At 47.9% G+C, this 25,695-nt stretch overlaps 1 protein-coding gene across 4 annotated transcripts in view; it reads right to left on the reverse strand.

Annotated features, from left to right (window-relative positions):
- Positions 1-25,695, reverse strand: part of tle3a (TLE family member 3, transcriptional corepressor a) — a 120,310-nt gene that overhangs the window by 89,310 nt on the left and 5,305 nt on the right. For all 4 annotated transcript variants that reach the window (XM_031832904.1, XM_031832905.1, XM_031832906.1 and 1 more), the window contains 2 exons: positions 25,505-25,568; positions 6,749-6,793 (listed from right to left, as the gene is read on the reverse strand). In XM_031832904.1, the coding sequence (XP_031688764.1) occupies positions 6,749-6,793; positions 25,505-25,568 (109 nt within the window). The remainder of the gene's footprint in view (positions 1-6,748; positions 6,794-25,504; positions 25,569-25,695) is intronic.

Consider the following 25,695-nt stretch of genomic DNA (forward strand, 5'->3'; position numbering starts at 1 on the left):
CCCTCCTCCCTCCTCAGTTCCTCCCTCCTCCCTCTCCAGTTCCTCCCTCCTCCCTCTCCAGTTCCCCCCTCTTCCCTCTCCAGGTCCTCCCTCTTCCCTCTCCAGGTCCTCCCTCTTCCCTCTCCAGGTCCTCCCTCTTCCCTCTCCAGGTCCTCCCTCTTCCCTCTCCAGGTCCTCCCTCTTCCCTCTCCAGTCCTCCCTCTTCCCTCTCCAGGTCCTCCCTCTTCCCTCTCCAGGTCCTCCCTCTTCCCTCTCCAGGTCCTCCCTCTTTCCCTCTCCAGGTCCTCCCTCTTCCCTCTCCAGTCCTCCCTCTTCCCTCTCCAGGTCCTCCTCTTCCCTCTCCAGGTCCTCCCTCTTCCCTCTCCAGGTCCTCCCTCTTCCCTCTCCAGGTCCTCCCTCTTCCCTCTCCAGGTCCTCCCTCTTCCCTCTCCAGGTCCTCCCTCTTCCCTCTCCAGGTCCTCCCTCTTCCCTCTCCAGGTCCTCCCTCTTCCCTCTCCAGTCCTCCCTCTTCCCTCTCCAGGTCCTCCTCTTCCCTCTCCAGGTCCTCCCTCTTCCCTCTCCAGGTCCTCCCTCTTCCCTCTCCAGGTCCTCCCTCTTCCCTCTCCAGGTCCTCCCTCTTCCCTCTCCAGGTCCTCCTCTTTCCCCTCTCCAGGTCTCCCTTTCCCTCTCCGGTCCTTCCCTTCCCTCTCCAGTTCCTCCCTCTTCCCTCCTCCAGTGCCTCCCTCTCCTCTCCATTTCCTCCCTCTTCCCTCTCCAGTTCCTCCCTCTTCCCTCTCCAGTTCCTCCCTCCTCCCTCTCCAGTTCCTCCCGCTTCCCTCTCCAGTTCCTCTCCTCTCCCCTCTCCAGTTCCTCCCTCTCCAGTTCCTCCCTTCTCCCCTCTCCAGTTCCTCCCGCTTCCCTCTCCAGTTCCTCCCTCTCCCCCTCTCCAGTTCCTCCCGCTCCCTCTCCAGTTCCTCCCTCTCCCCTCTCCAGTTCCTCCCTCTGCTCTGACACAAAGACCGTCTCTTCTAACCTAGAGAAGCTCTGAGGTACTGTTCTGAAGGCTATACTATATAGTGCATTCAGAAAGTGTTCATACCCCTTGATGAGTTACAGCGGAATTCAAAATGGATTAAATCCCCTCAAAAATTCAGCAACCATCACACACAATACCCCATAACAACAAAGTGAAATCAAATTTAAATACTTAATTTAAAGAAGTATTCAAACCCAAGTCAATACACGCTATAATACACGCTATAATACACGCTATAATACACGCTATAATACACGCTATAATACACGCTATAATACACGTTATAATACACGCTATAATACACGCTATAATACGCGCTATAATACACGTTATAATACACGTTATAATACGTTGTAATACACGCTATAATACACGCTATAGTACACGCTATAGTACACGCTATAGTACACGCTATAATACCACGCTATAGTACACGCTATAGTACACGCTATAATACGCGCTATAATACACGCTATAATACACGCTATAATACACGCTATAGTACACGCTATAATACACGCTATAATACACGCTATAATACACGCTATAATACACGCTATAATACACGCTATAATACACGCTATAGTACACGCTATAATACACGCTATAATACACGCTATAATACAACGCTATAATACACGCTATAATACACGCTATAATACACGCTATAATACACGCTATAGTACACGCTATAATACACGTTATAATCACCTTTGGCAGTGATTAAGTCTCTAAGAGCGATTACAGCTGTGAATCATCCCACACACACAGAGGTCTAAGACACGGCATCTCAGTGCAAGAGGTGTCACTACAGTCCCTGGTTCGAATCCAGGCTGTATCACCACCCGGCCATGATTGGGAGTCAGCGCACAATTGGCCCAGCGTCGTCTGGGTTTGGCCGGGTCGTCTGGGTTTGGCCGGGTGTCGGTTTGGCGGGGTCGTCTGGGTTTGGCCGGGGTCGTCTGGGGGTTGGCCGGGGTCGTCTGGGTTTGGCCGGGGTCGGCTGGGTTTGGCCGGGGTCGTCTGGGTTTGGCCGGGGTCGTCTGGGTTTGGCCGGGGTCGTCTGGGTTTGGCCGGGGTCGGCTGGGTTTGGCCGGGGTCGTCTGGGTTTGGCCGGGGTCGTCTGGGTTTGGCCGGGGTCGTCTGGGTTTGGCCGGGGTCGTCTGGGTTTGGCCGGGGTCGTCTGGGTTTGGCCGGGGTCGTCTGGGTTTGGCCGGGGTCGTCTGGGTTTGGCCGGGGTCGGCCGTCATTGTGATTAATAATAATTAATAATTAGTTCTTAACTGACTTGACTTGTTAAATAAACAAGTTACACACTGACAAAAAAATCCTCTTTTTGGTCAATAAAATAGAACTGTTTGGCCATAATGACCATCGTTATGTTTGGAGGAAAAGGGGGAGGCTTGCAAGCCGAAGAACACCATCTCAACCATGAAGCACGGGGTGGCAGCATCATGTTGTGAGGGTGCTTTGCTGCAGGAGGAACTGGTGCACTTCACAAAATAGATGGCATCATGAGGAAGGAAAATGATGTGGATATATTGAAGCAACATCTCAAGACATCAGTCGGAAAGTTAAAGCTTGGTCACAAATGGGTCTTCCAAATGGACAATGACCCCAAGCATACTTCCAAAGTTGTGGCAAAATGGCCTAAGGACAACAAAGTCAAGGTATTGGAGTGGCCATCACAAAGCCTGACCTCAACCCTATAGAAAATGTGTGGGCAGAACTGAAAAAAAGCATGTGTGAGCAAGGAGGCCTACAAACCTGACTCAGTTACACCAGCTCTGTCAGGAGGAGTGGGCCAAAATTCACCCAACTTATTGTGGGAAGCTTGTGGAAGGCTACCCAAAACGCTTGACCCAAGTTAAACAATTTAAAGGCAATGCTACCAAATACTAATTGAGTGTATGTAAACTTCTGACCCACTGGGAATGTGATGAAAGAAATAAAAGCTGAAATAAATCACTCTCTACTATTATTCTGACATTTCACATTCTTAAAATAAAGTGGTGATCCTAACTGACCTAAGACAGGGAATTTTTACGATGATTAAATGTCAGGAATTGTGGAAAAACTGAGTTTAAATATATTTGGCGAAAGGTAAACTTCCGACTTCACCTGTACATAGTATCGAGCATGGTGGCGAGAGAATTCCACCGAATCGCTTGTGCAACAGCCTGTATGTAAACTTCCTGTGTGGGCAGTTTTGCTTCCTGGGGCAAACTGTTGTCAAGGGCAACTGTTTCATTGGCCAATGTGGGCCAGTAAAGAACCTCGTCGGAGAAAAGGGGCCGTCTTCACTCCATAGATACCAGCACTAACATCACACACTGGCTGCTAGCCACCTGGTTAGCTTAGCATTGGCGAAGTCAGAATGGGCATGTGTACTCCACTGTCATGTGACAGAATCGGTCCCGTTAAAATCAGGAATTAGAATACGAATTCTACACTGAACCAAAAATAATAATAATAATAATAATAAGAGCTGGGAAAAAAAAGATCCCAGACATAAAGCTTATCTCAAATTGTTCTACTGTCTAGTTTTGTTGAGTTTCAACATTTCAATGCCATGACAGAGAGGGGCCTGCTGCAGACAGAGAGGGGCCTGCTGCAGACAGAGAGGGGCCTGCTGCAGACAGAGAGGGGCCTGCTGCAGACAGAGAGGGGCCTGCTGCAGACAGAGAGGGGCCTGCTGCAGACAGAGAGGGGCCTGCTGCAGACAGAGAGGGGCCTGCTGCAGACAGAGAGGGGCCTGCGGCAGACAGAGAGGGGCCTGCGGCAGACAGAGAGGGGCCTGCGGCAGACAGAGAGGGGCCTGCGGCAGACAGAGAGGGGCCTGCTGCAGACAGAGAGGGGCCTGCTGCAGACAGAGAGGGGCCTGCTGCAGACAGAGAGGGGCCTGCTGCAGACAGAGAGGGGCCTGCTGCAGACAGAGAGGGGCCTGCTGCAGACAGAGAGGGGCCTGCTACAGACAGAGAGGGGCCTGCTGCAGACAGAGAGGGGCCTGCTGCAGACAGAGAGGGGCCTGCGGCAGACAGAGAGGGGCCTGCGGCAGACAGAGAGGGGCCTGCGGCAGACAGAGAGGGGCCTGCGGCAGACAGAGAGGGGCCTGCGGCAGACAGAGAGGGGCCTGCGGCAGACAGAGAGGGGCCTGCTGCAGACAGAGAGGGGCCTGCTGCAGACAGAGAGGGGCCTGCTGCAGACAGAGAGGGGCCTGCTGCAGACAGAGAGGGGCCTGCGGCAGACAGAGAGGGGCCTGCGGCAGACAGAGAGGGGCCTGCGGCAGACAGAGAGGGGCCTGCGGCAGACAGAGATGGGCCTGCTGCAGACAGAGAGGGGCCTGCTGCAGACAGAGAGGGGCCTGCTGCAGACAGAGAGGGGCCTGCTGCAGACAGAGAGGGGCCTGCTGCAGACAGAGAGGGGCCTGCGGCAGACAGAGAGGGGCCTGCTGCAGACAGAGAGGGGCCTGCTGCAGACAGAGAGGGGCCTGCTGCAGACAGAGAGGGGCCTGCTGCAGACAGAGAGGGGCCTGCTGCAGACAGAGAGGGGCCTGCTGCAGACAGAGAGGGGCCTGCTGCAGACAGAGAGGGGCCTGCTGCAGACAGAGAGGGGCCTGCTGCAGACACAGTTGATAAACTTATTTCACCAGTCAGTTGTTTTGAATGAGAGCTTACTAATGTGTTCATGTTTCAAACAATACCAATGAAATGGCAGCAGTGGTATGACAACCAGCATATTGACTTTCCTCAGTAGGAAATCCTCCACGAGCCGACTGTGGAAGTCAGACTCATGGGGCTGATATCGCTGGTCCAAATGTCAGTCGTGAAGCTAATAGCAGTGACGCCCATAGCAAGTAGCTCAATGTGATAGTGGTAGTGGGGTGGTAGATGTCTAGAATCCCTTATGTCTCTAATCTGATAGTGGTAGTGGGGTGGTAGATGTCTAGTCTCCTTTATGGCTCTAATCTGATAGTGGTAGATTTCTAGTCTCCTTTATGTCTCTAATCTGATAGTGGTAGTGGGGTGGTAGATGTCTAGTCTCCTTTATGGCTCTAATCTGATAGTGGTAGATTTCTAGTCTCCTTTATGGCTCTAATCTGATAGTGGTGGTGGGGTGGTAGATGTCTAGTCTCCTTTATGGCTCTAATGTGGTAGTGGGGTGGTAGATGTCTAGACTCCCTTATGGCTCTAATCTGATAGTGGTAGTGGGGTGGTAGATGTCTAATCTCCCTTCTGGCTCTAATCTGATACGGCTCTAACCTGATAGTGGTGGTGGGGTGGGAGATGTCTAGTCTCCTTTATGGCTCTAATCTGATAGTGGTAGTGGGTGGTAGATGTGTGTTTCAACTGTGTACGTCTGAAAAAAAGTCGGTGGAAGCCATCATCACCATATCATCATATCATCATCACAGAGAACGGTTGATTGGGCAATGAATTATGTTCACCGATGTATAGCACATCCCTAGTTAAAACTGTAACTAACTCAACTCAGGAACAGTCAATGTCGTCTTGGGAAGCAACTCCAGGGTATATTTGGTCTTGTGGTTTTGGTGCCGAAAGGTGAATTTGTCTCAAGCAGACAGAACCAGATGATGAGTGGTACTCAGTGATGGGTTGTGTTTTCCCCAAACACTTTGTATTCTGGACAAAGAGTTCATTTCTTTGCCACATGTTTTGCAGTTTTACATTAGTGCCACGTTGCAAACAAGGATGCACGTTTTGGAAAATGTTTATCCTGTACAAGCTTCCTTCTTTTCACTCTGTCATTTAGGTTAGTATTGTGGAGTAACTACAATGTTGTTGATCCATCCTCAGTTCTCTCCCATCACAGCCATTAAACTCTATAACTGTTTTAAAGTCACCATTGGCCTCATGGTGAAATCCCTGAGCATTTTCCTTCCTCTCCGGCAACTGAGTTAGGAAGGATGCCTGTATCTTTGTAGTGACTGGGTGTATTGATACACCATCCAAAGTGTAATTAATAACTTCACCATGTCCAAAGGGATATTCAATGTCTGCTTTTTAGTATTTTTTTAACCCATTTACCAATAGGTACCCTTCTTTGAGGCATTGGAAAACATCCCTGGTCTTTGTGGTTGAATCTGTGTTTGAAATTCACTGCTCGACTGATAATTGTATGTGTGTGGTACAGAGATGAGGTAGACATTCATAAATCATGTTAAACACTATTATTGCACACAGAGTGAGTCCATGCAACTTATTACGTGTCTTGTTCAGTAAATGTTTACTCCTGAACTTATTTAGGCTTGACATGACACTGGGTTTGAATACTTATTGACTCAAGACATTTCAGCTTTTAATTTTTTATGAATTTTGTAAAAATGTCTAAAAAGATAATTCCACTTTGTCATTATAGGGTATTGTGATGTCACTATAGGGTATTGTGATGTCACTATAGGGTATTGTGATGTCACTATAGGGTATTGTGATGTCACTATAGGGTATTGTGATGTCATTATAGGGTATTGTGATGTCACTATAGGGTATTGTGTGTGTAGACCAGTAACACAAAATCTAAATGTAATACATTTTCAAATTCATACGAACAACAAAATGTGGAAAAAGTCAAGGGTGGTGTGAATACTGTCAGAAGGCTCTGTACAGCCAAATGAACAGACAATTTTACCCAGCATACAGTGCCGTGACTATGCATTGTTACTGCAGCGTAATCCCTGGCAGACCATCACAAAGAGGAGTGGTAGTAACATACCTGTTTCTGCATCTCTATGTTGAGCCCATAGGACATCTCGTAATACTGCAACAGAAGAGGAAACGTCATGATTACTTTGACCACAAGATTATTTTAACTAAAACGATACAAAATGCCACCATATTCCCTACAGATGGATCCATATTCCCTACAGATGGATCCATATTCCCTACAGATGGAACCATATTCCCTACAGATGGAACCATATTCCCTACAGATGGAACCATATTCCCTACAGATGGAAACATATTCCCTACAGATGGAAACATATTCCCTGCAGATGGAAACATATTCCCTGCAGTCACTACACATGGAACCATATTCACTACAGATGGAACCATATTCCCTACAGTCACTACAGATGGAACCATATTCCCTACAGATGGAACCATATTCCCTACAGTCACTACAGATGGATCCATATTCCATACAGTCACTACAGATGGAACCATATTCCCTACAGATGGAACCATATTCACTACAGATGGAACCATATTCCCTACAGTCACTACACATGGAACCATATTCCCTACAGATGGAACCATATTCCCTACAGTCACTACACATGGAGCCATATTCCCTACAGTCACTACAGATGGAACCATATTCCCTACAGTCACTACAGATGGAACCATATTCCCTACAGTCACTACAGATGGATCCATATTCCATACAGTCACTACAGATGGAACCATATTCCCTACAGATGGAACCATATTCCCTACAGTCACTACAGATGGAACCATATTCCCTACAGTCACTACAGATGGAACCATATTCCCTACAGATGGAACCATATTCCCTACAGTCACTACAGATGGATCCATATTCCATACAGTCACTACAGATGGAACCATTTTCCCTACAGATGGAACCATATTCCCTACAGATGGAACCATATTCCCTACAGTCACTACACATGACACCATATTCCCTACAGATGGAACCATATTCCCTACAGATGGAACCATATTCCCTACAGATGGAACCATATTCCCTACAGTCACTACACATGACACCATATTCCCTACAGATGGACCATATTCCCTACAGATGGAACCATATTCCCTACAGTCACTACAGATGGAACCATATTCCCTACAGATGGAACCATATTCCCTACAGTCACTACAGATGGAACCATATTCCCTACAGTCACTACCCATGACACCATATTCCCTACAGTCACTACCCATGACACCATATTCCCTACAGTCACTACCCATGACACCATATTCCCTACAGTCACTACACATGACACCATATTCCCTACAGTCACTACCCATGACAAAATATTCCCTACAGTCACTACCCATGACACCATATTCCCTACAGATGGAAACATATTCCCTGCAGATGGCACCATATTCCCTACAGATGGAACCATATTCCCTACAGATGGAACCATATTCCCTACAGATGGAAACATATTCCCTGCAGATGGCAACATATTCCCTACAGATGGAACCATATTCCCTACAGGACACCATGTTTCATCAAAGCCCTTGATGGTTTTTACGACTGCACCTGAAGAAACGTTCAAAGTTCTTAATTTTCCAGATTGACTGACCTTCATGTCTTAAAGTAATGATGGACTGTCATTTCTCTTTGCTTATTTGAGGTGTTCTTGCCATAATATGGACTTGGTCTTTTTTTTTATTTTTTATTTTTTTTATTTCACCTTTATTTAACCAGGTAGGCTAGTTGAGAACACCTTTATTTAACCAGGTAGGCTAGTTGAGAACACCTTTATTTAACCAGGTAGGCTAGTTGAGAACACCTTTATTTAACCAGGTAGGCTAGTTGAGAACAAGTTCTCATTTACAATTGCGACCTGGCCAAGATAAAGCATAGCAGTGTGAGCATACAACAAAGAGTTACACATGGAGTAAACAATTAACAAGTCAATAACACAGTAGAAAACGAAGGGGGGGTCTATATACAATGTGTGCAAAAGGCATGAGGAGGTAGGCAAATAATTACAATTTTGCAGATTAACACTGGAGTGATAAAAGATCAGATGGTCATGTACAGGTAGAGATATTGGTGTGCAGAAGAGCAGAAAAGTAAATAAATAGAAACAGTACGGGGATGAGGTAGGTGAAAAGGGTGGGCTATTTACCAATAGACTATGTACAGCTGCAGCGATCGGTTAGCTGCTCAGATAGCTGATGTTTGAAGTTGGTGAGGGAGATAAAAGTCTCCAACTTCAGCGATTTTTGCAATTCGTTCCAGTCACAGGCAGCAGAGTACTGGAACGAAAGGCGGCCAAATGAGGTGTTGGCTTTAGGGATGATCAGTGAGATACTTTTACCAAATATGGGCTGTCCTCTGTATACCACCCCTACCTGGTCACAACACAACTGATTGGCTCAAACGCATTAAGAAGGAAAGAAATTCCACAAATTAACTTAAGAAGGCACACCTGTTAATTGAAATGCATTCCAGGTGACTACCTCATGAAGCTGGTTGAGAGAATGCCAAGAGTGTGCAAAGCTGTCATCAAGGCAGAGGGTAGCTACTTCGAAGAATCTCAAATATAAAATATATTTTGATTTGTTTATGATTCCATATCTGTTATTTCATAGTTTTTGTCGTCTTCACAATTATTCTACAATGTAGAAAATAGTAAAAAATTAAAATAAAAAACCTTGAATGAGTAGATGTTGTAAAACGTTTGACTGACAGTGTAACTGACCTCCTGTATTAACGGATAACTAACAGCCTGCTGACAGTTAATACAGTGTGTTAACGGACCTAAACCAATAGCAGAGCAGGGAAGGGGCCTAAACCAATAGCAGAGCAGGGAAGGGGCCTAAACCAATAGCAGAGCAGGGAAGGGGCCTAAACCAATAGCAAAGCAGTGGTGAGAATGAAAACAACAGAACAGGGATGAGGACGAAAACAACAGAACAGGGATGAGGACGAAAACAACAGAACAGGGATGAGGACGAAAACAACAGAACAGGGATGAGGACGAAAACAACAGAACAGGGATGAGGACGAAAACAACAGAACAGGGATGAGGACGAAAACAACAGAACAGGGATGAGGACGAAAACAACAGAACAGGGATGAGGACGAAAACAACAGAACAGGGATGAGGACGAAAACAACAGAACAGGGATGAGGACGAAAACAACAGAACAGGGATGAGGACGAAAACAACAGAACAGGGATGAGGACGAAACAACAGAACAGGGATGAGGACGAAAACAACAGAACAGGGATGAGGACGAAAACAACAGAACAGGGATGAGGACTATAAACAACAGAACAGGGATGAGGACGAAAACAACAGAACAGGGATGAGGACGAAAACAACAGAACAGGGATGAGGACGAAAACAACAGAACAGGGATGAGGACGAAAACAACAGAACAGGGATGAGGGCGAAAACAACAGAACAGGGATGAGGACGAAAACAACAAAACAGGGATGAGGACGAAAACAACAGAACAGGGATGAGGACGAAAACAACAGAACAGGATGAGGACGAAAACAACAGAACAGGGATGAGGACGAAAACAACAGAACAGGGATGAGGACGAAAACAACAGAACAGGGATGAGGACGAAAACAACAGAACAGGGATGAGGGATAGAACAGGATGAGGAAACACAGAACAGGGATGAGGAATGAAAACAACAGAACAGGGATGAGGATGAAAACAACAGAACAGGGATGAGGATGAAAACAACAGAACAGGGATGAGGATGAAAACAACAGAACAGGGATGAGGATGAAAACAACAGAACAGGGATGAGGATGAAAACCACAGAACAGGGATGAGGATGAAAAACAACCGAACAGGGATGAGGATGAAAACAACAGAACAGGGATGAGGATGAAAACAACAGAACAGGGATGAGGGATGAAAACAACAGAACAGGATGAGGATTAAAACAGAACAGGGATGAGGATGAAAACAACAGAACAGGATGAGGATGAAAACAGAACAGGATGAGGATGAAAACAACAGAACAGGGATGAGGATGAAAACAACAGAACAGGATGAGGATTAAAACAGAACAGGGATGAGGATGAAACAACAGAACAGGATGAGGATGAAACAGAACCAGGATGAGGATGAAAACAGAACAGGATGAGGATGAAACAGAACAGGATGAGGATTAAAACACAGAACAGGGATGAGGACTAAAACAACAGAACAGCAGTGTGTAGTGAGGGAGGGAAGAGGCTAGGTAAAAAGTTTCAATATAAATGTGGAGAAAGAGAGGCAGCAGTAGCTCCTACCATTAGCCCTGCACAGTGCTGTCTATCTCCAACTGAAATGGTACCCTATGGCCTACAGAGTAGTGCACTACTTTTGACAGGGGAAATGGCACTCTACTGCCCATACAGTAGTGCACTATATAGGGAATAGGTTGCCATTTGGGGCACAGCCCGTCTAAGGAATCCGGTTACACCGGGGAGGGCCAGTGTCTCTCTGATCTGCTATCAGACATACCAGCTCTCTCCTCGTCTTGTCTTGGTTCAAAGGTCATTTTGGAAGAAGCTAATGGACTGAATAGTACATTGAGCTTCTCAAAGTAATTGCACACACACACACACACACACAGTCTCTGACCGCCGCTGCCTGTGGTCTCGATGGATTACATGTCACTCTCACACACACACACACACACACACACACACCTGCCTGTGGTATCAGAGGAGAACAGAGCAACATAGTTCAACTGAGCAAATAGACATTTCTGTGTGTTCTTCGAGATGTGTGTGTGTGTGTGTGTGTGATCTTCTAGACGTGTGTGTGTGTGTGTGTGTGATCTTCTAGACGTGTGTGTGTGTGTGTGATCTTCTAGACGTGTGTGTGTGTGTGATCTTCTAGATGTGTGTGTGTGTGATCTTCTAGATGTGTGTGTGTGTGTGTGATCTTCTAAACGTGTGTGTGTGTGATCTTCTAGATGTGTGTGTGTGTGTGTGTGATCTTCTAGACGTGTGTGTGTGTGTGTGTGATCTTCTAGACGTGTGTGTGTGTGTGATCTTCTAGATGTGTGTGTGTGTGTGTGTGTGTGTGTGTGTGTGTGTGTGTGTGTGTGTGTGTGTGTGTGTGTGTGTGTGTGTGATCTTCTAGACGTGTGTGTGTGTGTGTGATCTTCTAGATGTGTGTGTGTGTGTGTGGTGTGTGATCTTCTAGACGTGTGTGTGTGTTCTTCTAGATGTGCGTGTGTGTGTTTCTAGATGTGTGTGTGTGTGTGTTCTTCTAGATGTGTGTGTGTGTGTGTGTTCTTCTAGATGTGTGTGTGTGTGTGTTCTTCTAGGTGTGTGTGTGTGTGTGTGTGTGTTTCTTCTAGTCGTGTGTGTGTGTGATCTTCTAGACGTGTGTGTGTGTGTGATCTTCTAGATGTGTGTGTGTGTGTGATCTTCTAGATGTGTGTGTGTGTGTGTGTGTGTGATCTTCTAGATGTGTGTGTGTGTGTGTGTGTGTGATCTTCTAGATGTGTGTGTGTGTGTGATCTTCTAGATGTGTGTGTGTGTGTGTGATCTTCTAGATGTGTGTGTGTGTGTGATCTTCTAGATGTGTGTGTGTGTGTTGTGATCTTCTAGATGTGTGTGTGTGTGTGATCTTCTAGATGTGTGTGTGTGTGTGTGTTCTTCTAGATGTGTGTGTGTGTGTGTGTTCTTCTAGATGTGTGTGTGTGTGTGTGTGTGTGTGTGTGTTCTTCTAGATGTGTGTGTGTGTGTGTGATCTTCTAGATGTGTGTGAGTGTGTGTGTGTGTGTGTGTGTGTTCTTCTAGACGTGTGTGTGTGTGTGTGTTCTTCTAGACGTGTGTGTGTGTGTGTGTTCTTCTAGATGTGTGTGTGTGTGATCTTCTAGATGTGTGTGTGTGTGATCTTCTAGATGTGTGTGTGTGTGTGTGTGTGTGTGTGTGTGTGTGTGTGTGATCTTCTAGGCGTGTGTGTGTGTGTGTGTGTGATCTTCTAGATGTGTGTGTGTGTGTGATCTTCTAGACGTGTGTGTGTGTGTGTGATCTTCTAGACGTGTGTGTGTGTTCTTCTAGATGTGTGTGTGTGTGTGTTCTTCTAGATGTGTGTGTGTGTGTGTTCTTCTAGACGTGTGTGTGTGTGTGTGTTCTTCTAGATGTGTGTGTGTGTGTGTTCTTCTAGATGTGTGTGTGTGTGTGTGTGTGTGTGTGTGTGTGTGTGTGATCTTCTAGATGTGTGTGTGTGTTCTTCTAGATGTGTGTGTGTGTGTGTTCTTCTAGACGTGTGTGTGTGTGTGTTCTTCTAGATGTGTGTGTGTGTGTGTGTTCTTCTAGATGTGTGTGTGTGTGTGTGTGTGTTTCTAGATGTGTGTGTGTGTGTGTGTGATCTTCTAGATGTGTGTGTGTGTGTGTGATCTTCTAGATGTGTGTGTGTGTGTGTGATCTTCTAGATGTGTGTGTGTGTGTGTGTGTGTGTGTGTGTGTTCTTCTAGATGTGTGTGTGTGTGTGTGTGTTCTTCTAGATGCGTGTGTGTGTGTGTGTGTGTGTGTGATCTTCTAGATGTGTGTGTGTGTGTGATCTTCTAGATGTGTGTGTGTGTGTGTGTGTGATCTTCTAGATGTGTGTGTGTGTGTGTGTGTGTTCTTCTAGACGTGTGTGTGTGTGTGTTCTTCTAGACGTGTGTGTGTGTGTGTTCTTCTAGACGTGTGTGTGTGTGTGATCTTCTAGATGTGTGTGTGGTGTGTGTGTGTGTTCTTCTAGACGTGTGTGTGTGTGTGTTCTTCTAGACGTGTGTGTGTGTGTGATCTTCTAGATGTGTGTGTGTGTGATCTTCTAGATGTGTGTGTGTGTGATCTTCTAGATGTGTGTGTGTGTGATCTTCTAGATGTGTGTGTGTGTGTGTGTGTGTGTGTGTGTGATCTTCTAGACGTGTGTGTGTGTGTGTGATCTTCTAGATGTGTGTGTGTGTGTGATCTTCTAGACGTGTGTGTGTGTGTGATCTTCTAGACGTGTGTGTGTGTGTGTGTGTGTGTGTGTGTGATCCTCTAGATGTGTGTGTGTGTGATCTTCTAGATGTGTGTGTGTGTGTGATCTTCTAGATGTGTGTGTGTGTGTGTTCTTCTAGATGTGTGTGTGTGTGTGTGATCTTCTAGACGTGTGTGTGTGTGTGTGATCTTCTAGACGTGTGTGTGTGTGTGATCTTCTAGATGTGTGTGTGTGTGTGATCTTCTAGATGTGTGTGTGTGTGTGTGTTCTTCTAGATGTGTGTGTGTGTGTGTGTGTGTTCTTCTAGATGTGTGTGTGTGTGTGTGTTCTTCTAGATGTGTGTGTGTGTTCTTCTAGATGTGTGTGTGTGTGTGTGTTCTTCTAGATGTGTGTGTGTGTGTGTGATCTTCTAGATGTGTGTGTGTGTGTGATCTTCTAGATGTGTGTGTGTGTGATCTTCTAGATGTGTGTGTGTGTGTGTGTGTGTGTTCTTCTAGATGTGTGTGTGTGTGTGATCTTCTAGATGTGTGTGTGTGTGTGTGTGTGTTCTTCTAGACGTGTGTGTGTGTGTGTGTGTGTTCTTCTAGACGTGTGTGTGTGTGTGTTCTTCTAGACGTGTGTGTGTGTGTGTGTTCTTCTAGATGTGTGTGTGTGTGATCTTCTAGATGTGTGTGTGTGTGTGTGTGTGTGTGTGTGATCTTCTAGACGTGTGTGTGTGTGTGTTCTTCTAGATGTGTGTGTGTGTGTTCTTCTAGATGTGTGTGTGTGTGTGTGTGTGTGTGTGTGTGTGTGTGTGTGTGTGTGTGTGTGTGTGTGTGTGTGTGTGTGTGTTCTTCTAGACGTGTGTGTGTGTGTGATCTTCTAGACGTGTGTGTGTGTGATCTTCTAGATGTGTGTGTGTGTGTGATCTTCTAGATGTGTGTGTGTGTGTGTGATCTTCTAGATGTGTGTGTGTGTGTGTGTTCTTCTAGATGTGTGTGTGTGTGTGTGTGTGTGTGTGATCTTCTAGATGTGTGTGTGTGTGTGTGATCTTCTAGATGTGTGTGTGTGTGTGTGTGTTCTTCTAGACGTGTGTGTGTGTGTGATCTTCTAGATGTGTGTGTGTGTGTGTGTGTGTGTGTGTGTGTGTGTGTGTGTGTGTGTGTGTGTGTGTGTGTGTGTGATCTTCTAGACGTGTGTGTGTGTGATCTTCTAGATGTGTGTGTGTGTGTGTGATCTTCTAGACGTGTGTGTGTGTGTGATCTTCTAGACGTGTGTGTGTGTGTGTGTGTGTGATCTTCTAGATGTGTGTGTGTGTGTGTTCTTCTAGATGTGTGTGTGTGTGTGTGTTCTTCTAGATGTGTGTGTGTGTGTGTGTTCTTCTAGATGTGTGTGTGTGTGTTTCTAGATGTGTGTGTGTGTGTGTGTTCTTCTAGACGTGTGTGTGTGTGTTCTTCTAGACGTGTGTGTGTGTGTTCTTCTAGACGTGTGTGTGTGTGTGTTCTTCTAGACGTGTGTGTGTGTGTGTGTGTGTTCTTCTAGACGTGAGAGTGTGTGTGTGTGTGTGTTCTTCTAGACGTGTGGTTCCCAAATGTTTTATAGTCCTGTACCCCCCTCTAGCACCAGGGTCAGCTGTTCTTCTAGACGTGTGTGTGTGTGTGATCTTCTAGATGTGTGTGTGTGTGTGTGTGTGTGTGTGTGTGTGTGTGTGTGTGTGTGTGTGTGTGTGTGTGATCTTCTAGACGTGTGTGTGTGTGATCTTCTAGATGTGTGTGTGTGTGTGTTCTTCTAGACGTGTGTGTGTGTGTGTGTGTTCTTCTAGACGTGTGTGTGTGTGTGATCTTCTAGATGTGTGTGTGTGTGTGTTCTTCTAGACGTGTGTGTGTGTGTGTTCTTCTAGACGTGTGTGTGTGTGTGATCTTCTAGATGTGTGTGTGTGTGATCTTCTAGATGTGTGTGTGTGTGATCTTCTAGATGTGTGTGTGTGTGATCTTCTAGATGTGTGTGTGTGTGTGTGTGTGTGATCTTCTAGACGTGTGTGTGTGTGTGTGATCTTCTAGATGTGTGTGTGTGTGTGTGATCTTCTAGACGTGTGTGTGTGTGTGATCTTCTAGACGTGTGTGTGTGTGTGTGTGTGTGTGTGTGATCCTCTAGATGTGTGTGTGTGTGATCTTCTAGATGTGTGTGTGTGTGATCTTCTAGATGTGTGTGTGTGTGTTCTTCTAGATGTGTGTGTGTGTGTGTGATCTTCTAGATGTGTGTGTGTGTGTGTGATCTTCTAGATGTGTGTGTGTGTGTGTGATCTTCTAGATGTGTGTGTGTGTGTGTGTGTTCTTCTAGATGTGTGTGTGTGTGTGTTCTTCTAGATGTGTGTGTGTGTGTGTTCTTCTAGATGTGTGTGTGTGTGTGTTCTTCTAGATGTGTGTGTGTGTGTGTTCTTCTAGATGTGTGTGTGTGTGTGTGATCTTCTAGATGTGTGTGTGTGTGTGTGATCTTCTAGATGTGTGTGTGTGTGTGTGATCTTCTAGATGTGTGTGTGTGTGATCTTCTAGATGTGTGTGTGTGTGTGTGTGTGTGTGTGTTCTTCTAGATGTGTGTGTGTGTGTGTGATCTTCTAGATGTGTGTGTGTGTGTGTGTGTGTTCTTCTAGACGTGTGTGTGTGTGTGTGTGTTCTTCTAGACGTGTGTGTGTGTGTGTTCTTCTAGACGTGTGTGTGTGTGTGTGTGTTCTTCTAGATGTGTGTGTGTGTGATCTTCTAGATGTGTGTGTGTGTGTGTGTGTGTGTGTGTGTGTGTGTGATCTTCTAGACGTGTGTGTGTGTGTGTGTGTTCTTCTAGATGTGTGTGTGTGTGTTCTTCTAGATGTGTGTGTGTGTGTGTGTGTGTGTGTGTGTGTGTGTGTGTGTGTGTGTGTGTGTGTGTGTGTGTGTGTGTTCTTCTAGACGTGTGTGTGTGTGTGATCTTCTAGACGTGTGTGTGTGTGATCTTCTAGATGTGTGTGTGTGTGTGTGTGATCTTCTAGATGTGTGTGTGTGTGTGTGATCTTCTAGATGTGTGTGTGTGTGTGTGTGTGTGTGTGTGTGTGTGTTCTTCTAGACGTGTGTGTGTGTGTGTGATCTTCTAGATGTGTGTGTGTGTGTGTGTGTGTGTGTTCTTCTAGACGTGTGTGTGTGTGTGATCTTCTAGATGTGTGTGTGTGTGTGTGTGTGTGTGTGTGTGTGTGTGTGTGTGTGTGTGTGTGTGTGATCTTCTAGACGTGTGTGTGTGTGATCTTCTAGATGTGTGTGTGTGTGTGATCTTCTAGACGTGTGTGTGTGTGTGATCTTCTAGACGTGTGTGTGTGTGTGTGTGTGTGTGATCTTCTAGATGTGTGTGTGTGTGTTCTTCTAGATGTGTGTGTGTGTGTGTGTTCTTCTAGGTGTGTGTGTGTGTGTGTGTTCTTCTAGATGTGTGTGTGTGTGTTTCTAGACGTGTGTGTGTGTGTGTGTTCTTCTAGACGTGTGTGTGTGTGTTCTTCTAGACGTGTGTGTGTGTGTTCTTCTAGACGTGTGTGTGTGTGTGTGTGTTCTTCTAGACGTGTGTGTGTGTGTGTGTGTGTTCTTCTAGACGTGAGAGTGTGTGTGTGTGTGTGTTCTTCTAGACGTGTGGTTCCCAAATGTTTTATAGTCCTGTACCCCCTCTAGCACCAGGGTCAGCTGTACCCCCTCTAGCACCAGGGTCAGCTGTACCCCCTCTAGCACCAGGGTCAGCTGTACCCCCTCTAGCACCAGGGTCAGCTGTACCCCCTCTAGCACCAGGGTCAGCTGTACCCCTCTCTAGCACCAGGGTCAGCTGTACCCCTCTCTAGCACCAGGGTCAGCTGTACCCCTCTCTAGCACCAGGGTCAGCTGTACCCCCTCTAGCACCAGGGTCAGCTGTACCCCCTCTAGCACCAGGGTCAGCTGTACCCCCTCTAGCACCAGGGTCAGCTGTACCCCCTCTAGCACCAGGGTCAGCTGTACCCCCTCTAGCACCAGGGTCAGCTGTACCCCCTCTAGCACCAGGGTCAGCTGTACCCCTCTCTAGCACCAGGGTCAGCTGTACCCCTCTCTAGCACCAGGGTCAGCTGTACCCCCTCTCTAGCACCAGGGTCAGCTGTACCCCCTCTCTAGCACCAGGGTCAGCTGTACCCCCTAGCACCAGGTCAGCTGTACCCCCTCTAGCACCAGGTCAGCTGTACCCCCTCTAGCACCAGGGTCAGCTGTACCCCCTCTAGCACCAGGGTCAGCTGTACCCCCTCTAGCACCAGGGTCAGCTGTACCCCCTCTAGCACCAGGGTCAGCTGTACCCCCTCTAGCACCAGGGTCAGCTGTACCCCCTCTAGCACCAGGGTCAGCTGTACCCCCTCTAGCACCAGGGTCAGCTGTACCCCCTCTAGCACCAGGGTCAGCTGTACCCCCTCTAGCACCAGGGTCAGCTGTACCCCCTCTAGCACCAGGGTCAGCTGTACCCCCTCTAGCACCAGGGTCAGCTGTACCCCCTCTAGCACCAGGGTCAGCTGTACCCCCTCTAGCACCAGGGTCAGCTGTACCCCCTCTAGCACCAGGGTCAGCTGTACCCCCTCTAGCACCAGGGTCAGCTGTACCCCCTCTAGCACCAGGGTCAGCTGTACCCCCTCTAGCACCAGGGTCAGCTGTACCCCCTCTAGCACCAGGGTCAGCTGTACCCCCTCTAGCACCAGGGTCAGCTGTACCCCCTCTAGCACCAGGGTCAGCTGTACCCCCTCTAGCACCAGGGTCAACTGTACCCCCTCTAGCACCAGGGTCAGCTGTACCCCCTCTAGCACCAGGGTCAGCTGTACCCCCTCGGTGGATGCTGCAGTGTAACCAAGAGCCTCTAGGTGGATGCTGCAGTCTACCCAAGAGCCTCTAGGTGGATGCTGCAGTGTACCCAAGAGCCTCTAGGGGGATGCTGCAGTGTACCCAAGAGCCTCTCGGTTGGTGCTGCAGCCTACCCAAGAGCCTCTAGGGGGATGCTGCAGTCTACCCAAGAGCCTCTAGGTGGATGCTGCAGTGTACCCAAGAGCCTCTAGGTGGATGATGCAGTCTACCCAAGAGCCTCTAGGTGGATGCTGCAGTGTACCCAAGAGCCTCTAGGGGGATGCTGCAGTGTACCCAAGAGCCTCTAGGTGGATGCTGCAGTGTACCTAAGAGCCTCTAGGTGGATGCTGCAGTGTACCCAAGTGGCGTCGGGAGCTACTGCTTGCGTTACCACTCCACTATGTCTCCCTGGCTTTTACACCATCAGTACAGATACCAACACATCTTGACCACCAAAGTCCATTAGATGCCACAAAGCTGTCCAGTACTTAAAAGAATATCCTCTCCTGTTGTCCTGGTTTCCAGTGGTTTGCAGAAGAGGATGTCTTACTTAATTTACCCCCCCCCCGTAAACGTAACGGACATATACCAGGAGCTGTGCCAGGCCTGTTGACTCATCCAGCTGTAACAGACATATACCAGGAGCTGTGCCAGGCCTGTTGACTCATCCAGCTGTAACAGACATATACCAGGAGCTGTGCCAGGCCTGTTGACTCATCCAGCTGTAACAGACATATACCAGGAGCTGTGCCAGGCCTGTTGACTCATCCAGCTGTAACAGACATATACCAGGAGCTGTGCCAGGCCTGTTGACTCATCCAGCTGTAACAGACATATACCAGGAGCTGAGCCAAGCCCGCCACATCTGTTGACTCATCCAGCTGTAACAGACATATACCAGGAGCTGTGCCAGGCCTGTTGACTCATCCAGCTGTAACAGACATATACCAGGAGCTGTGCCAGGCCTGTTGACTCATCCAGCTGTAACAGACATATACCAGGAGCTGTGCCAGGCCTGTTGACTCATCCAGCTGTAACAGACATATACCAGGAGCTGTGCCAGGCCTGTTGACTCATCCAGCTGTAACTCATATAATTCACTTGTATGCGAAGCAGTAATTGTTTCAAAACATCTCCTGTCAAGTCATGATGCATCGTGAAACAGTGTTGTTTGATGCAGACATTGTCTGTATAGACAGATGCCTGTCCCAGCCACTCAGTAGCTCACCATGCAAGATGCCTGTCCCAGCCACTCAGTAGCTCACCATACAAGATGCCTGTCCCAGCCACTCAGTAGCTCACCATGCAAGATGCCTGTCCCAGCCACTCAGTAGCTCACCATGCAAGATGCCTGTCCCAGCCACTCAGTAGCTCACCATGCAAGATGCCTGTCCCAGCCACTCAGTAGCTCACCATGCAAGATGCCTGTCCCAGCCACTCAGTAGCTCACCATGCAAGATGCCTGTCCCAGCCACTCAGTAGCTCACCATGCAAGATGCCTGTCCCAGCCACTCAGTAGCTCACCATGCAAGATGCCTGTCCCAGCCACTCAGTAGCTCACCATGCAAGATGCCTGTCCCAGCCACTCAGTAGCTCACCATGCAAGATGCCTGTCCCAGCCACTCAGTAGCTCACCATGCAAGATGCCTGTCCCAGCCACTCAGTAGCTCACCATGCAAGATGCCTGTCCCAGCCACTCAGTAGCTCACCATACAAGATGCCTGTCCCAGCCACTCAGTAGCTCACCATACAAGATGCCTGTCCCAGCCACTCAGTAGCTCACCATACAAGATGCCTGTCCCAGCCACTCAGTAGCTCACCATACAAGATGCCTGTCCCAGCCACTCAGTAGCTCACCATGCAAGATGCCTGTCCCAGCCACTCAGTAGCTCACCATGCAAGATGCCTGTCCCAGCCACTCAGTAGCTCACCATGCAAGATGCCTGTCCCAGCCACTCAGTAGCTCACCATACAAGATGCCTGTCCCAGCCACTCAGTAGCTCACCATACAAGATGCCTGTCCCAGCCACTCAGTAGCTCACCATACAAGATGCCTGTCCCAGCCACTCAGTAGCTCACCATACAAGATGCCTGTCCCAGCCACTCAGTAGCTCACCATACAAGATGCCTGTCCCAGCCACTCAGTAGCTCACCATGCAAGATGCCTGTCCCAGCCACTCAGTAGCTCACCATACAAGATGCCTGTCCCAGCCACTCAGTAGCTCACCATACAAGATGCCTGTCCCAGCCACTCAGTAGCTCACCATGCAAGATGCCTGTCCCAGCCACTCAGTAGCTCACCATACAAGATGCCTGTCCCAGCCACTCAGTAGCTCACCATACAAGATGCCTGTCCCAGCCACTCAGTAGCTCACCATACAAGATGCCTGTCCCAGCCACTCAGTAGCTCACCATACAAGATGCCTGTCCCAGCCACTCAGTAGCTCACCATACAAGATGCCTGTCCCAGCCACTCAGTAGCTCACCATACAAGATGCCTGTCCCAGCCACTCAGTAGCTCACCATGCAAGATGCCTGTCCCAGCCACTCAGTAGCTCACCATGCAAGATGCCTGTCCCAGCCACTCAGTAGCTCACCATGCAAGATGCCTGTCCCAGCCACTCAGTAGCTCACCATACAAGATGCCTGTCCCAGCCACTCAGTAGCTCACCATACAAGATGCCTGTCCCAGCCACTCAGTAGCTCACCATACAAGATGCCTGTCCCAGCCACTCAGTAGCTCACCATACAAGATGCCTGTCCCAGCCACTCAGTAGCTCACCATACAAGATGCCTGTCCCAGCCACTCAGTAGCTCACCATGCAAGATGCCTGTCCCAGCCACTCAGTAGCTCACCATACAAGATGCCTGTCCCAGCCACTCAGTAGCTCACCATACAAGATGCCTGTCCCAGCCACTCAGTAGCTCACCATGCAAGATGCCTGTCCCAGCCACTCAGTAGCTCACCATACAAGATGCCTGTCCCAGCCACTCAGTAGCTCACCATACAAGATGCCTGTCCCAGCCACTCAGTAGCTCACCATACAAGATGCCTGTCCCAGCCACTCAGTAGCTCACCATGCAAGATGCCTGTCCCAGCCACTCAGTAGCTCACCATGCAAGATGCCTGTCCCAGCCACTCAGTAGCTCACCATACAAGATGCCTGTCCCAGCCACTCAGTAGCTCACCATACAAGATGCCTGTCCCAGCCACTCAGTAGCTCACCATACAAGATGCCTGTCCCAGCCACTCAGTAGCTCACCATACAAGATGCCTGTCCCAGCCACTCAGTAGCTCACCATACAAGATGCCTGTCCCAGCCACTCAGTAGCTCACCATACAAGATGCCTGTCCCAGCCACTCAGTAGCTCACCATACAAGATGCCTGTCCCAGCCACTCAGTAGCTCACCATGCAAGATGCCTGTCCCAGCCACTCAGTAGCTCACCATACAAGATGCCTGTCCCAGCCACTCAGTAGCTCACCATACAAGATGCCTGTCCCAGCCACTCAGTAGCTCACCATACAAGATGCCTGTCCCAGCCACTCAGTAGCTCACCATACAAGATGCCTGTCCCAGCCACTCAGTAGCTCACCATACAAGATGCCTGTCCCAGCCACTCAGTAGCTCACCATGCAAGATGCCTGTCCCAGCCACTCAGTAGCTCACCATACAAGATGCCTGTCCCAGCCACTCAGTAGCTCACCATACAAGATGCCTGTCCCAGCCACTCAGTAGCTCACCATACAAGATGCCTGTCCCAGCCACTCAGTAGCTCACCATACAAGATGCCTGTCCCAGCCACTCAGTAGCTCACCATGCAAGATGCCTGTCCCAGCCACTCAGTAGCTCACCATACAAGATGCCTGTCCCAGCCACTCAGTAGCTCACCATGCAAGATGCCTGTCCCAGCCACTCAGTAGCTCACCATACAAGATGCCTGTCCCAGCCACTCAGTAGCTCACCATGCAAGATGCCTGTCCCAGCCACTCAGTAGCTCACCACGCAAGATGCCTGTCCCAGCCACTCAGTAGCTCACCATACAAGATGCCTGTCCCAGCCACTCAGTAGCTCACCATGCAAGATGCCTGTCCCAGCCACTCAGTAGCTCACCATACAAGATGCCTGTCCCAGCCACTCAGTAGCTCACCATGCAAGATGCCTGTCCCAGCCACTCAGTAGCTCACCATGCAAGCTGACTCCTTCTTATTAATGGGATCTGTCGCTTTTATACACGTCTTACTCCTCGAAAGTCGTCTTTTTACTCCTGTGACTTATTTTTCAATTTGACATGTTTAGTTTCTAATGAACTAGACACAGGTCGTTCAACCCAAACCAACTATCGCCCCCCCCACCAACTGCCCCCCCCCCGACACCAACTATCCCCCCACTTTGTCCCCATGTGCAGTTGCAAACCGTAGTCTGGCTTTTTTATGGCGGTTTTGGAGCAGTGACTTCTTCCTTGCTGAGCGGCTTTTCAGGTTATGTCGATATAGGACTCGTTTTACTGTGGATATAGATACTTTTGTACCGGTTTCCTCCAGCATCTTCACAAGGTCCTTTGCTGTTGTTCTGGGATTGATTTGCACTTTTCGCACCAAAGTACGTTCATCTCTAGGACACAGAACGAGTCTCCTTTCTGAGCGGTATGACGGCTGCGTGGTCTCATGGTGTTTATACTTGCGTACTATTGTTTGTACAGATGAACGTGGTACCTTCAGGTGTTTGGAAATTGTTCCCAAGGATGAGCCAGACTTGTGGAAGTCTACAATCGTTTTTCTGAGGTCTTGGCTGATTTCTTTTGATTGTCCCATGATGTCAAGCAAAGAGGCACTGAGTTTGAAGGTAGGCCTTGAAATACATCCACAGGTACACCTCCAATTGACTCAAATGATGTCAATTAGCCTATCAGAAGCTTCTAAAGCCATGATATAATTTTCTGGAATTTTCCAAGCTGTTTAAAGGCACAGTCAACTTAGTGTATGTAAACTTCTTACCCACTGGAATTGTGATACAATGAATTATAAGTTAAATAATCTGTCTGTAAACATTTGTTGTAAAAATGATTTGTGTCATGCACAAAGTAGATGTCCTAACCGACTTGCCAAAACTATAGTTTGTCAACAAGAAATGTGTGGAGTGGTTGAAAAACAAGTTTTAATGACTCCTAACCTAAGTGTATGTAAACTTCTGACTTCAACTGTATCAACCACAGAAAAAACACACACCCCTATCAACCACAGGCACAACACACACCCCTATCAACCACAGGCACAACACACACCCCTATCAACCAGCTACCGCACGGCGGGCGGTACCGGCGAGACCGGTTTCTTAACAGCTTCTACCACAAGCCATAACACTCCTGAACAGCTAATCAAAGGGCTTCCCAGACCCTCTTTTACACTGCTGCTACTCTCTGTTTATAATCTATGCATAGTCACTTTAATAACTCTACCTACAAGTATATATTACCTGAATTACCTCGACTAACCTGTGTCCTCCACACATTGACTCTGTACCAGTACCCCCTGTATATAGCCTCCACATTGACTCTGTACCGGTACCCCCTGTATATAGCCTCCACATTGACTCTGTACCGGTACCCCCTGTATATAGCCTCCACATTGACTCTGTACCAGTACCCCCTGTATATAGTCTCCACATTGACTCTGTACCGTAATACCCTGTATATAGCCTCCACATTGACTCTGTACCGGTACCCCCTGTATATAGCCTCCACATTGACTCTGTACCGGTACCCCCTGTATATAGCCTCCACATTGACTCTGTACCAGTACCCCCTGTATATAGCCTCCACATTGACTCTGTACCGTAACACCCTGTATATAGCCTCCACATTGACTCTGTACCGGTACCCCCTGTATATAGCCTCCACATTGACTCTGTACCGTAATACCCTGTATATAGCCTCCACATTGACTCTGTACCTGTACCCCCTGTATATAGCCTCCACATTGACTCTGTACCGTAATACCCTGTATATAGCCTCCACATTGACTCTGTACCTGTACCCCCTGTATATAGCCTCCACATTGACTCTGTACCGTAATACCCTGTATATAGCCTCCACATTGACTCTGCACCGTAACACCCTGTATATAGCCTCCACATTGACTCTGTACCGTAATACCCTGTATATAGCCTCTACGTTGACTCTGTACCGGTACCCCCTGTATATAGCCTCCACCTTGACTCTGTACCGGTACCCCCTGTATATAGCCTCCACATTGACTCTGTACCGGTACCCCCTGTATATAGCCTTTCACAGTAAAGTCAACACCTGTTGTAGTCAGCATTTCACAGTAAAGTCAACACCTGTTGTAGTCAGCATTTCACAGTAAAGTCAACACCTGTTGTAGTCAGCATTTCACAGTAAAGTCAACACCTGTTGTAGTCAGCATTTCACAGTACAGTCAACACCTGTTGTAGTCAGCATTTCACAGTAAAGTCAACACCTGTTGTAGTCAGCATTTCACAGTAAAGTCAACACCTGTTGTAGTCAGCATTTCACAGTACAGTCTACACCTGTTGTAGTCAGCATTTCACAGTACAGTCAACACCTGTTGTAGTCAGCATTTCACAGTAAAGTCAACACCTGTTGTAGTCAGCATTTCACAGTACAGTCAACACCTGTTGTAGTCAGCATTTCACAGTGAAGTCTACACCTGTTGTAGTCAGCATTTCACAGTACAGTCAACACCTGTTGTAGTCAGCATTTCACAGTGAAGTCTACACCTGTTGTAGTCAGCATTTCACAGTACAGTCAACACCTGTTGTATTCGGCACATGTAACAAATAACATTTTTTGATTTGAGGTATGACACACACACACACACACACACACACACACACACACCCTATGAAGCACAGAAAGGTACATGAACCCCAGAGGTGAAGATAATGCCTCGACAAGCCTGTTCATTCAGACCCTTAATGATCTCCTATTGTTCTCTTACCATGACATAGTGACGTTGCATCTCTGTCTTCTCATTGGACAGCTTGTCGTACTCCACCTTAAGACTTTAAACAGGGAGACAAGGTGTCAATTTACAGGCGTCTCTCTGAATCCCTCCCCCACCACCTCCCCAATGGTACCGTATTCCAATGGGCTCTGGTCCAAAGTAGTGCACTACATAGGGAATAGGGC

The sequence above is a fragment of the Oncorhynchus kisutch genome, linkage group LG10, assembly GCF_002021735.2.
Source record: "Oncorhynchus kisutch isolate 150728-3 linkage group LG10, Okis_V2, whole genome shotgun sequence".
NCBI classification, from domain to species: Eukaryota; Metazoa; Chordata; class Actinopteri; order Salmoniformes; family Salmonidae; genus Oncorhynchus; species Oncorhynchus kisutch.